The sequence below is a fragment of the Armigeres subalbatus genome, chromosome 1 (genome assembly GCF_024139115.2).
Source record: "Armigeres subalbatus isolate Guangzhou_Male chromosome 1, GZ_Asu_2, whole genome shotgun sequence".
Lineage (NCBI taxonomy): Eukaryota > Metazoa > Arthropoda > Insecta > Diptera > Culicidae > Armigeres > Armigeres subalbatus.
The window spans coordinates 15,514,346-15,528,324 of NC_085139.1; the positions used below are offsets into that span (position 1 = coordinate 15,514,346).

Genomic DNA, 13,979 nt, shown 5'->3' on the forward strand with positions numbered 1-13,979 from the left:
GGCTCAGAATGTTCTTGGCTCAAAGTGACATTCGGCCGAATTGGTCATTTTATCGGAAAAGTCGTTTGGCTGGACAGCTCAAAAGGCCGAAAGTTCCATTTGGGCGATTATATCATGTTGTTTGGCCAAAATTGTCGTATCATATGGTTAAAAATTGTCGTTTGACCGAACGGATCATATGATAGTGTGAACTAAAGTGATTAATGATAATTGAGAAGTGAAAAATGAGAGGTGCGAAGTGAGAAGGGACAAATTTGTGGGAAGTTCAAACTTAAATGTCTTACTTCTCACTTTTCTCTGCAAATTTTATACTCACTTCTAACTGTGAAAAGTGAGAAGTGGGAAATTTTAAGTTATTAATGAGAAGTAAGAAGGCATCCTACTTCTCATTTTCAGTTTTTATTACTAACTGTCAAATGTGAGAAGAAGCAATAATAGGCAATAATTGAGACGCATGAATTTGCACTCTTCTCATTCAATATTTCTCACTTCTCACTTTTTATAGTTTAAAGTGAGAAGTGAGTAAAACGTAGCGACCAGTGAGAAGTCATACTGCCAACTCATATTTTTTCACTTCTCATTTGTTACTTCTTACTTACTACTCTCACCTCTCAATTATTATTTTGGCTTCACACTTTTCACATTCACTATTATTCAGCCAAACGACTTTTTCGGTGGTATTTGCGGCCAAATAACCTGTTAGGCCAAACAACTTTTCTAGTGAGTTTTCTTGCTTCCACATTCCAAGTCCTTCTTGGCTTCCCCGGTAGAAGATTTTGATATATCTAGCTGCTTTTCACTCCGTTCTAACTAGAACAAATGATGCCATATTCTATTTTATTCCAGATTTTGTTCCAAACCGCACATCCAATCAAGTTTCACAAATTGTATATATATAGCGTCGTAAATTTCCATTAAAAGTTATTTAAATCGCAAACAAATACCTTCCATAGTAAACGCTACATGTCAATTCTATTTCGCTTCAGGAATTGTCGTATTCATGCTACCCTTTAAGGCTACCCTAGACCTAAGCGATTTCATCGCCTCGATTGTTGCGATTATCGCGTCGCGTGTGTTTGGGGGAACCTTTATTGTTCGCACGCCTAAGCCAATCCAGATTCGTCAGGAACCGCGGGGAGATGTGTAAATGCTCCTTTGCAATGGCGAAGTTCTCCGTTCCCGTAATACCCATGCTGTGAAAACAAATCTATGAATTTTAGTTTTCCATTAGTCATTCGAGTCATTGACTAAATTAGTCAATTTTAGTTTTCCATTAGTCTTATTCGTGATTTTCATGTGCAAAACTATTACATCCATCCGCCGAAGATTATTTCACATGTTTTCAGTTCCCAGTATCGCTTCCCAAAAAGAAAACATAGAATGATAGTTGATAAACATAAAATGTTATTACAAGATTATAAACATGTTCGCAATTATTTTTTGCATGATTTTTCCATGTTGTGCTACGCTATTTGATTATAGGAAAATAGTTGACTGTTGAAAATGCTGTCTGCGGCGTAAACAATAATTCGTAAAGAATTGTATGTGCAAATCAATTTTCTGCACCATGATGCAATCCATTATCATTTGTAAACACCGAATTTTTCTGTTAAATTATTTCCCACCTCGCAGTCGGTACGATGCCGAAAAATCTGTACAATTGGCATCGCCTCTCCCATTGTAAAGAGTTGCGAAGGATAATAACGTGGAAGCTCGGTGTGCGGCGTGCGTGCGTGCATGCTTTCGCAAGGATGCCTCTGTTGGGAGAGCCGAAACACAACCACGAGGTACGCGGGAGCCAGAGCGCGTTGTGGGCGCGTAAAGCGCTGGCGCGGCCCGAACCCTGCCGGGGGAACCGATACCGATCCGGACGAAGCACGGCCGCTCTCGGATCGGACCGGACTCGGTTTCGGGTTCGGTTCGTCCTTCCGGCGGCGACGGTGGCAGGTTTCTTTTGTCTGCGAACAGTTCGCGAGCTTTAGTTAGAGCAGTGTCGCCTTACGGTTAGTACGATTTAGTTAGGACCCTGTGTGCTTTTGGCTGTATAGTTCCTGTACGTTAATAAAAATTTATACCTATATACATATATACACACACATGTTTATAGAATATTGTAACCAGTAAAAAATCCGGAACAAAAAACGCGGCTTGCGTAGGCTTTGTGCTCTCGTCGAAAAATTCGGTGTTGCAATTTTAACGAAGCTGAAGGTGAGAAGCAGCAGAAGGATCTCAATTAAGCGCCAGCACCTGTTCGACAGGGCAGGACAGGCGGTCTCGTGAAGGTGAAGAGTTTAATTAGGGAGAAGAAGAATAGAAGGAAGAACGACATCCGTGAAGAAGATTCAAAGTGTGTGTTTTCGGCATATAGTGTGTGGCTCCACCGGGACCCCCACCAGAACCCGGGAATCGCGTGAAGTAAAAGCCAAAGTACGGAACACAACAGTCAAGGCAAAGGGAAATCGTCGCCGGGAAAACCGAACCAGAACAAAGGAAAATTAAGCGGAACTGACAGAAACATTTAATTTTATTTCGATATCTTTCGCTCCTTTTGTGTTCTGTGTTTCTGTGTCTCTCCGGTAACTCCACGGGAGGAGCCTTCCGTTCATTTATTTTGCTTTTTCGGTGATTTAGTTATTATAGGCGTCTCTGCTGGCCCTCTGCCTTCCGGTCGACCTGAAAACACGAACTAACGCGCGGGCGGGTGCAGGTGCTGCTCTATCTGTCTATCCTCGGCATAACTACTTCGTACACCGCAGTTCCGCGCTGTTGGTGAGTGTGTGTTTGTGTGTCTATAGATAATTTCGTCGTTCGCGCAAAAATAGCGAAAACGCCAACGTCAGCTTGTCTAGCTGGCCCGGAACGTCAGTATTGCGCTTTCGTTGCGAAGAAGAAGTAGAAGCAGTCCCAGCGGTTGCCGCGTTCGGATCGACGTAAAACCGTTTTTCCGCCTGGAGTGAACCCCCTGGGAAAGCCAAGAAGGGACGATCATAAAAAAGTAAAAAGGGCATATAATAAAAAAAACTAGTATATAAAATATCATAGCTCGACCCGGCACAGTGCCACAACTGTGAAGTCGCGTTCAAGCATCGTAAAAAGGGGCAGGCCCCTCGGCGACACAGCAGAACAACTGGCAGAAGAATAACAAGAAGCCACGGTTCATCCCTTGGAAAAGCTCAAACAACGGAGCACGGCCAAGGAGTCCGTCGCCGCGCCATCGTCGCCTCCTACGACGACTTGAAAGCAGTAAAACCGGGACACAAAACAGACAAACAGACACATATTTCGCGCGAGGAAAGCGCCGCAATCTAAAAGAAAAACCGTGCATATCGTGCTGAGATATTATTTACATTTCATTTCATTTTAATAGCTTCACTCTCGGGAAGCGAAACAAAAGTGAGGAAAGAAATCGTCCTTCGGCGGTAGTGTTTGTGCGCGTTGTTTAGAAATAATTACTCTGTCCCTCGTAAAACCCGTGACTGTGAGCAACTGTTGCAAACTCGTCCCAGTGAGTTTCCATCAAAAGTCAATTAAGTACGTGTGCTAGTCAAATTACCCGAAAAACAAAACAAATAAAACAGACGTAACATAAATTCGCCCCTCGCTATCTAAAGCTTGTGCAGACCGTCTGAGCCACCGGGAGAACATCAGGACCGAGCTCCACCCACCCTCTAACCGTCGTCGCGCGAGGGAAAGTATAAGATGTTGGCCATGTCCACCCTGATGATGCCCGCACCGACGATGGCCCTCAGTGCCGCCCCCCAGCTGACCGTGGGACCGCCGCACAAACCGCCAGAAACGAAACTGCTCACAATCCACCCGGCCCATTCGGCCCAATCGCAGACCACCCCGCAGCATCAGCTGCACCAGCAGCACCAGCAGGTCCAGCAGCAGCAACAGCAGCAGGCGGCGCAACAGCAGGCCGCCCAGCAGCAGGCCGCCGCCGCAGTCCAGCAGCAGCAGGCCCAACAGCAACAGCAGCAACTGCAGCAGCAGCTGGCCGCCACCGTCAAGCAGGGTGAGTTTGGTACCGGGGGGTTTTTTGTGCTTGGGTGTAGAAGAATCTACGTACTTTCGTCGGGAGATTGTTATCGCTCTTGATATGTTGACGTTGCATGACGTCGGTGGAATTATTGTTATTATTATTTGCGGTTCGATCTACGATCATCGTTCGAGGTGGAAGTTCGAAGGGTTTCTGGGTGACCTACTGACCTGATACTCTATGGCACCGTGGTGTGATAAATCAGTCACTCGAGTCGGATAATTATCGTTGGGTATAAGATAAATCTTCACAAGTGTGTGAATGCGACTAGCGTAAGAGCGTATTGTGAATAATGGGGTAGATACCCTATTTCTAATATTTGTTTTGTTATTTGTTAAGTTCATTGTTGTCAGAATTTCGTGTATTCAAAAGTGTTTGATGAGCAAAATGTTCAATTACTGTTTTTGTGGAGTTTAGTTTTTATCTTACACAAAGTTTTGAAAAGGACATACTAATGACCGGAGTCGTTATTGAATGAAAAGGTTTTGCTTTTTCAAAATCATACTTACTCAGTGGCTCATGTTTACTAAAGCCGAATTCAATTTAACTCGATATTTCGATTAAGATTGCGGATCCCTTACCGAAGCAGATACTTTCATCAGTGGAAATTGGATTAAATCGTCCCACGTATTCCTATTTTTTGTAATGCACTTATATTTACTGTCATTCTCATTTCTTTCATCTACGAATCCTATCGCTTTCATAGTAAATAGATTATAATGCTAAACATTCACATGCTCATGATGTGTTGTGCATACATAATGGTGTCTGCATCGAAACTTGAAGGAATCTATTTTTCTTCGTAGAGGACAAATCTCTTCTTTGTCAGCTCACTTCTTCTATACACAATCATAGCCGACTCAGTAATATGAGGATTTGTGGATATTTGTTTACATTCCATAAACTTTTGAATGACTCAATCTCTTAACACGATTTCATTAGTGAGTAACTGAAAAAATAGGGGAGAAACGTTATTCTGTGCTTCCAATAATCTTTCACGGTTTTGACAATAATCGAAATAAAGTTAACTAAAGTACACTCATTTTAAATGTTTATAATTTGGATTTTTGAGAAATGTTGTCTTGTCTTGTCTTAGCACATGCACAGCCAGCATTGAAAAGCATCATGGAAATGTCCATTGTATTTCCGAGCATACTCTTGTCAGCGTTAGTATTTGCAGCATATCATAAATATGACACAAGTATTAAAACGGTCAGGCCCACCCTGCAGGCTTCAAATTGGGAAATAATTTATAACACCTCGTCAATCAGATTATTCAGTAATGAATAACATGATCAACGAAAAGTTTTGAATAAACTAAAGGAAGAAACGGGGAAAGCCGTACCAACCGTTCCATTGCCAGGAGGTTAGCGAAAAGGTGACGTTGGCAGTGACAGTGCTAAGAAGGTTAGTGTCAATCCTTGCTGATCTTATTTCCAGGGATGGGACTCAGTATTTCTCCCAAATGTCCTGGTACTTATTCCTAACCTAATTTGTTTTACAATTTGTTCAAAATCGATGTGTTGGAAAATCGAAGATTGCATTGACATAAATGAAGCAGGGATTAAATTTCTAATCAGAGCGTAAAACCAAATATCTTGTCTCGGGAATTATTGAAAAATGCCGTTTATGGCAAATGTTATCAGGTTTTCAAACAACTGGATCGTTCAGCAAACATTTTCAAATATCTGATATAAAAGTTTACTTTCGATATGGTTTGCAATTTAATCAATATCTGATACAAAACTATAACCGTTGACTGCGTCATGTTACTTTGTCAGCAGACAAACTGGATAAAAACCCAAAAGTAAATTACTCAATTGGAAATTAAAATCGTTGACATTCAATACAAACATTGATTGAATAGAGGACAATACTGTTTCAGAGATGCAATATGAACAGAACATGATTCAAGGGTGTGCATTAGTATTCTTCAATTAAAAATTATCCTGAAAGAACTCTTTATTTATATTCATCAGAAGACCAAGTGTTTCAACACTGATGGTTAAGTTGTGACCCCAAAACTATGCGAAGCAACCGTCGTTGTGGAATCGAATTTGTCTCGAAGTTGCTGCATGTTCCTACTTTGTATCCTCAATATTTATTCTATCTGTGTTTGACCTTATCCCGGTAGTCGATGGAATCAGAAGGATCATTTTTTCCAGCAACGCTGTCATTAGGTTCTTTATAAATTATTTATGGTTTTTGCGATTAAAATTGGGATCTTCAAGATGATAAGATAAAGAAATTTGTAGATGATCAAACCGGACTGGATATCAGATGTTCCAATGCAAAGGATCGCAAGCAGTCAATAATTTGATGAGCACTTTTTAGACATATGTATTTATTTTTTGTTTTTGGATAAATATCTGTTCCTACGACCAATATAGGAATTATATTTTTTTAATTGGCACTTTCCAGTTTTTATAAATGTAATCAGAAAGTGCTGGTGCCTGTGAAATGCAAATTTAGCATGTTCGAGATCCACTTTTTTTGTTAGTGAGTACGAACAAACACAGTTGCATAATAAGTGTTCAGAGTTTTCACTCTCAAATCTTCAAAAGCGACATACATCGTCTTGAAGCTGTCCAATGATTTTTAGGTGATATTTACAAGGACAGTGACCTGTTATCAAACCAGTGTAGAATTTTAAATCATGTTTACTTAGGCGTAAATGTACCGGAAGCATTTGGACTAATAAATCGTTTAGACTGCCGGGAATCTAAAGTATTTTTCCAATTATTCTGTATCTGTACTTTTTCCCAGATCCTAATCTGCATTTTAAAAGCACAAAATGATGGACTGATGAAAGGTTCGGGTCCAATAAACTGTCTGCTAGATCCCCATTTTGCTAGCTGGTCTGCTATTTCGCTTCCTTCTATTCCGCAATGGCCAGGAACCCAATATAAATTAACCTTATTGCGATATGAAATTAGCTGCAGTAGCTCTGAGCATTCCCACACAAGCATTGAATTGTCAGTTTTTGACTGGAATGCCTTCAATGCTGCTTGGCTGTCTGAACATATGCATATATTTGCATTTCAATAATTCCGTTTTAAACAAATTTCTGCACTTTCTAGAATGGCGTATATCTCCGCTTGAAAAACCGTTGGCGAGATTCCCATTGATATCGAAATGTTAATGCCATGGCCAGTAATCCCGGCCCCTGCCATTTGATTTTGCTTAGAGCCATTTGTATAAGATATTATGGAGCCAGTCCGAAACCCTGGGTCTCCTGCACTCCAATTTCCACGAATTACCTCAGGAACTTTGAAAAGGTACTGACGGGGTTTAATTACCGTGGCAACTTATTTGTTGTTTTAATTGGCTTTGGCTTTGGCAATTAAATCAAAACAGCAATTTAGCGTTACGCGTTTCGGCTTACTACGGTTCAGCCATCATCAGACGCTTCTAGCTGGCAACCTCCTAGCTGTTCAGTCAGTTATGTTTGTCTGACTGAACGGCTATGATAACAATGTCATCAGCAAAGTAAGCTGTAAGTTTGAAAGAAGATCATCTAGGGTGAAAGACCCAATAGTGGAGGAATTAAGCACGTTCCACCACTATTTGTTGGTTCACACCAAGCCTATACTTCATTTCACTTACCTCAAGGGTGCACATGGAAGTTCATTAATTATATTTGATCCGAAAGGGGTCCTAATTGCAGCAGCATCCATCATTGTTACCTAAAATGGTACCTCCTGGTATTGGTGCAGTGTTCCAATAGTTGCGATATTTTTTAATTCGTGTTCCTATAGTTGCGAATCCCATTGTTTTCATATGGGACTCGCAACTATAGGAACACTACCGCAACTATTGGTGCAAAGCAGAGAAAAGGAAAAGGTATTTTAGTGATACTTTACCAATTTTGATGCAATTCTCAACCTGTTTTCCTGTATTTCGTGTAATGACAAATCAACAAATTGATAGACTATATGGGTTGCTGAGTTAAATACGTAGATTGTGTAAAAACAACACTACCGCAACTATAGGAACATCCACGACTATCGGAACTTTTGCCCTACGACAAGAGACCAAAGTAGAGGGGAGAGCACTCCTCCTTGTGGACAGCACTTTACAGCTGTTACTTTTACTGTTGACTCTCCGAGAATGGTCGACATTTCTCTTTTAGATAGCATTTTTTTAGTCCATTCAATTAAGTCCTTGGGAATTCCATGATGCCTCATAGCGATTTAGCTAGATGTGAAAGATGAGTTATCGAAGGCACCTTCAATATCAATGAATGTTGCTAATAGCAATTCCTTTGCTGAGAAGGATTTTTCTATTTTTGTAACAAGTGTATGAAGAGCCGTAATTGTTGACTTACCTGATTGGTAAGCAAATTGTGCTCTAGTCAATGGTTTGTTCTGAAGAATTACAGTTTTGATGTGTTCATCAATAAGTTTCTCCATTATTTTTAGTAAAACTGAGTCTAAAAGACTTTGGTGAAGACATATCTTTCTTATTTGCTTTTGGTATAGAAACCACCATCACTTGCCTCCATGTGTGAGGAATATAACTTAGTAAAAAGCTAGATTTGTAAAGATTTTCAAGAATTGGTACTAATAAAGTTTTATTCTTTTGTATATGTGCTGGAAAAGCGCCATCCAATCCAGGAGATTTGATTCAAAAGAATTTGAGGTTCAAAAGAATCTTTTGTCCATTCAATTTTGGAGCTAGTAAATATTAAATTTGCCAGATGTGCGGTCTCTTCATTGGACGTTTCCATTCCATTAGTCGAGCCTTGTAATCTAGGAAGGTTGTTATGCGTAAATGAGGTTAGTGAAGATTGTCCACAGTTATTATTTTGTGTTCGATTACCAACAGGAAGTGATCCTGGAAAATGAGTTTGCATCATAATCTTAAGAGTCTCTTCTGATGTAATAGTATGAGAACCATTTTTCATTTTCAAAGTTCCAATTCCATTACTGTGATCTTTTGTGAAGTCTTGCCGTTTCAGAAGTGCTCTCTATTTTTTCGCACATATGTCTCCTGTTAAGCGGATTTGACTTTCTTATTTCTCTATTATATTCAGTCAAAGCCTATCTGTAATATGACCAATCTTTTGTTTGTTTTGCTCGGTTGAACAATTTCCAAGCGTTTCTTCGGAGCTTTTCTAATCTGCTGTTCCACCAGGACACATCTCTGTTTTAGAATCGTTCCTTTGTGGGGCAACTTGTATTGTAAGTTTGAATAATATCCGCTATGAGGCAGTCTTCTGCTTCTTCAAGTCTGAGACAGCAATAAATTTGTCAGCCTTTTGTAATTTTTAGATTTGAATTGTACAATTCCCAGTTTGTTTTTTTAGGAATTTTAAATGATTCTTTTTGTAATATGTTGGTTGCGTATTCAAAAAGGATTTGTCTATGATCAGACATAGATATTTCCTCAGAAACATGCCAGTTTACTATTTGATCAGAGAGTACAGAATTACAAATTGTTAGATCTGAAACCTCTTCCCGAATAGCATTTACGAACGTGGGAGAATTTCCCTTATTACATATGTCAATATCGTATTGAGAAATAAAATCTAAAAATGATTCACCTCTTTTGTTAATTCCAAAACTTCCCCATAATTTTTTTTTTTCCAATTTCGTTTATTTGGTAGGCTCAGGCGTGTATAACACTTTACGGAGCCATTGTTCTTTGTGATATATACAATCAATATCATTTTATTATACGGTTAGTAAGAGGGGGTAGAAGCCAGCGTACTCGTGGTGACTCGAGGTTAGTTTACAATGTTTAAGGATGGACGGGGCTTAGGATTTGGGATCAGGAAATTTCAGCTTCTCATCCGGGCATTTGGCGTCAGTGACGATGTGGCGTGTCGTCGTGCTCGAGGAATGGTTCGACTGGGAGCATCTTCCGGATGGCAAGAGCTATGGAGCTCTACGGAACCAAAAAGGCAGAGACAGAACAAAAAACTTTAAAGAAAGAAAAAAAAAACAAAATGTTAGATTTTGATGTCAGAAGCACAAAGAAAACTATAAATGGCCTGCATATAGACAACATCACGATCTCCCAAAACACCGCGAACTTCCCTGAAGGGTTGTTTACCTCAAGCCACAAGGGAATCCAATAATTGCTCTCTGGAGGCGTCATTTTCCGAGCAGGACCAAACTACGTGATCGATGTCATCATAACCGGCTCCGCACCTACATAAGTTGCTATCGACAAGGTTTATTCTGTACAGATGTGCGTTTAGTGAATAGTGATTGGACATAAGTCTCGACATCACGCGAATGAAGCCTCGACTTAAGTCCTCACCTCTGAACCACGCTCGCCCAGAAACTTTTGGAACTATGGAAAATAGCCACCGTCCGAGTTCATTGTGTGTCCAATTCTTTTGCCAACTTTGAAGAGTACTCTGACGGACTAATGGGAAAAACTCGTTGCTCGAGAATTGTCTATCATAAACCTCACCTTCCTGTGCGCCCACCTTTGCAAGCGAGTCTGCCTTCTCATTGCCGTAGATTAAGCAGTGAGATGGGACCCAAACAAAGGTAATCTTGAATGATCTTTCGACCAAAACACGCATCTGCTCTCTTATGTTTGAAAGAAAGTAAGATGCGTGCTTAACAGGTTTCATCGACCGGAGTGCCTCGATAGAACTAAGACTATCCGAGAAGATGAAATAATGGTCTACGGGCTGATTGGAAATTATCCCCAAAGCGAAGTTAATTGCTGCCAGCTCAGCAACATAAACCGAACACGGTTCCTGAAGTTTTCGGAAGGTGGTTGAATTTACATTGAAGACACCGAAGCCAGTGGATCCGTTGATGCGAGAACCATCAGTGAAATATCTGTTGTTGCAATTGACATGTTCATATTTTTCAGAAAAAGTGAGGAATAGATATTTGTCGAAGATGATCTGGTATTCCTTGAATAGCATGTTTCATGGACAGATCGTATACAATTGAGGAACTGTCGTTGGTGAAGTGAACTCGAGGGGATTATAACACGGAAGACAAAGATCTGATGATATGTAGTTGAGATAAACTCTCAGGAATCTTGAACGACAAGTTAGTTCAAGCATATTATCGAAGTTATCTAGAACAAGTTTGTTACTTGTTCCACATTTGATGAGTATTCTAAGTGAGAGCTCCCAGTAACGGTGCTTTAAAGGAGTGACTCCAGCAAGCACCTCCAGGCTCATGTTATGCGTTGAATGCATGCAGCCAAGGGCAATACGCAAACAACGATACTGAATTCGTTCCAATTTGATCAGGTGGCAATCAGCTGCTGAGAGGAAGCAGAAGGAGCCATACTCTAAAACAGAGAGAATAGTCGTTCTATAGAGTTTGATGAGGTCTTCCGGGTGAGCACCCCACCATGTTCCGGAGATAGAACGTAGAAAATTGATCCTTTTCCGGCATTTTTGTATCAAATACTCAATGTGGAGTTTCCAGGTACATTTGGAATCAAACACGACCCCAAGGTATTTAGAAGATAAAGATTGGTTGATGTCATCATTCAACAGTTTTAGTTTCAGTTGAGCTGGGTACCGCTTCCTAGTAAACACAACCAACTGAGTTTTTGCGGTGAAAATTCGATCCATAGATGTCTGGCCCAAACAGTCAGATTATCCAGGGTACTTTGCAATGGTCCTTGCAAGACAGCTGCACATGGACCTCTTAGAGAGACCACGGCATCATCTGCAAGTTGTCTGAGCGTGCATTGTCCTTCCAAACAATTGTCAATATCTTTAACATAGAAATTATAAAGCAAGGGACTTAAACATGATCCTTGGGAAGGCCCATGTAGCTATTTCTGGAAGTTGTCAGAGTGCCGAGTGTAAAGTTCATTTGTTTTTCTGACAACAAATTATACAAGAAATTGTTCAAAATAACGGGTAATCCACTACTGTGCAGATTGTCTGACAGTACTTCTATGGAAACTGAATCAAAAGCGCCCTTAATATCCAAGAATACTGAAGCCAATTGCTCCTTGTGCGCAAAGGCCAGTTGTATATCTGAAGAAAGCAACGCTAGACAATCGTTTGTTCCTTTCCTTGTTCTAACTCCGAACTGAGTATTTGAAAGCAATGCATTTTCTTCGACCCAATGGTCGACTCTTGAAAGGATCATTTTCTCCAATAATTTTCTCATGCATGATAGCATGGCAATCGGTCGGTATGAATTGTGATTAGACGCTGGTTTCCCAGGCTTTTGAATAGCTATTACTTTGACCTGTCGCCATTCAGGTGGCACAATGTTGTACTCCATGAAGCAGTTGTACAGGTCAAGTAATCGTCTTTTGCGATATCTGGGAGGTTTTTAAGAAGATTGAATTTGATGTTATCGCATCCCGGAGCAGAGTTATTCGATGAAAGAAGAGACATAGAAAGTTCCAGCATTGTGAATGGTCCACCCAAAGAACCGGGATCAGTGACTGATTCTCGAAATAGCGGTTCTGCTGGTACGGAATCTGGGCAGACCTTTTTGCGAAGTTGAATATCCATCGATTGGAGTATTCTTCACTCTCATTGGTGGAAATGCGGTTCCGCATGTTGCGAGCCGTTTTCCAAAGTGTTGTCATTGAGGTTTCTCGTGATAGTCCCTCGACAAAACGTCGCCAGTAGCTACGTTTTTTGCCTTGAGAAGATTTTTGAGTTTTCTTTCGAGCCTCAAATACTCTTCAAAGCTCTGACCTTCCGTGTTTACGGAAGGCCTTGAAGGCATCAGATTTCTCAGAATACAACTTAGTACATTCATCATCCCATCCAGGAGTGGCTGGTCTTCTGATGACAGATGTACTTGGAACGCGTCGTTTCTGAGCTTCTAGTGCGCTTTTGAATCAACTCAATAAGGAATCGATATTCATCCAAAGGTGGAAGAGTATCAGTTGAGTCAATTCCAATTTTACCGCCGATGCAAATTTTTGCCAGTCAATGTTCTTCGTGAGATCGAAAGGAACATTAACTGGCTCAGATTGTTGATAGCCACTCTTAATTGTGGTGACTATCGGCATATGGTCACTACCATGGGGATCTTGAATTACCTTCCACGTGCAATCTAATGATAGTGAATTTGAACATAAAGACAGATCAATACGGCTTTGTTGACCATTTGGTCCTATTCGAGTTACTTCACCAGTGTTCAAAATATTCAAATTGAAATCGTCACACAAATCATAGAAAATAGGCGCTCTATAATCGTCATACGTTTCGCCCCATCCAATACCATGTGCGTTCATATCACCCAATATCAATACTGGAGATGATAGGAGGGAGACTGCGCTCCAAAAATGTCGACGATTAATAGTGGCATTTGGAGGAATGTACACTGAAGCTATGCAAAGATCTTTATTCTTCACATTTACTTGGCATGCGACGATTTCTAAGCCGGGAACAGTCGGGATGGGAATTCTGTAGAAGGAGTAGCATTTTTTGATCCCCAAAAGAACGCCACCATAATGATCATCCCGATCTTGGCGAATAATATTAAAATCGTGGAAGTTGATTTCATCTTCAGAAGAAAGCCATGTTTCACAGAGCGCAAATATATCGCAATCGGAATTGCGAATCAAAAACTTGAACACGTCTAATTTATTTTTCAGACTGTGACAGTTCCACTGTAGCACAGTGATTGTATCTTGTATGGCCGTATTATCCATCGAAAGATACAATTCCTGCAAGAAGGGGCCATGAAACAGTCAATTGCTTCAGATAACTTTCAACTGTTGGAATAAAGAGGTCAATGATTGGCCTCAATGAATTCGGAATATTGAATAAATTCAAAAAACGGTCCACAAGGTCCTTAAAGGAGATCAATCCTCGCTTGGACGGAATACTTTTACTAGAAGTGCGAATTACTTTTTTTCTTTCGTTGATTCTCCTAGCCGGATGTTTCTTCGAAACATCGGATTTTGGCAATGGCGGGAATGTCTTACTGCAACTAGGATCAAAAGAAGCAGTAGGAACAGGTTGCTTCGGGATTTT

The 13,979-nt window shown here is 40.6% G+C and overlaps 1 protein-coding gene across 2 annotated transcripts in view; it reads left to right on the top strand.

Annotated features, from left to right (window-relative positions):
• Positions 1–2,003: 2,003 nt before the first annotated feature.
• Positions 2,004–13,979, top strand: part of LOC134222164 (cytotoxic granule associated RNA binding protein TIA1) — a 900,771-nt gene continuing 888,795 nt past the window's right edge. For both annotated transcript variants that reach the window (XM_062701311.1, XM_062701315.1), the window contains exon 1: positions 2,004–4,015. In XM_062701311.1, the coding sequence (XP_062557295.1) occupies positions 3,700–4,015 (316 nt within the window). In that variant the 5' untranslated portion in view covers positions 2,004–3,699. The remainder of the gene's footprint in view (positions 4,016–13,979) is intronic.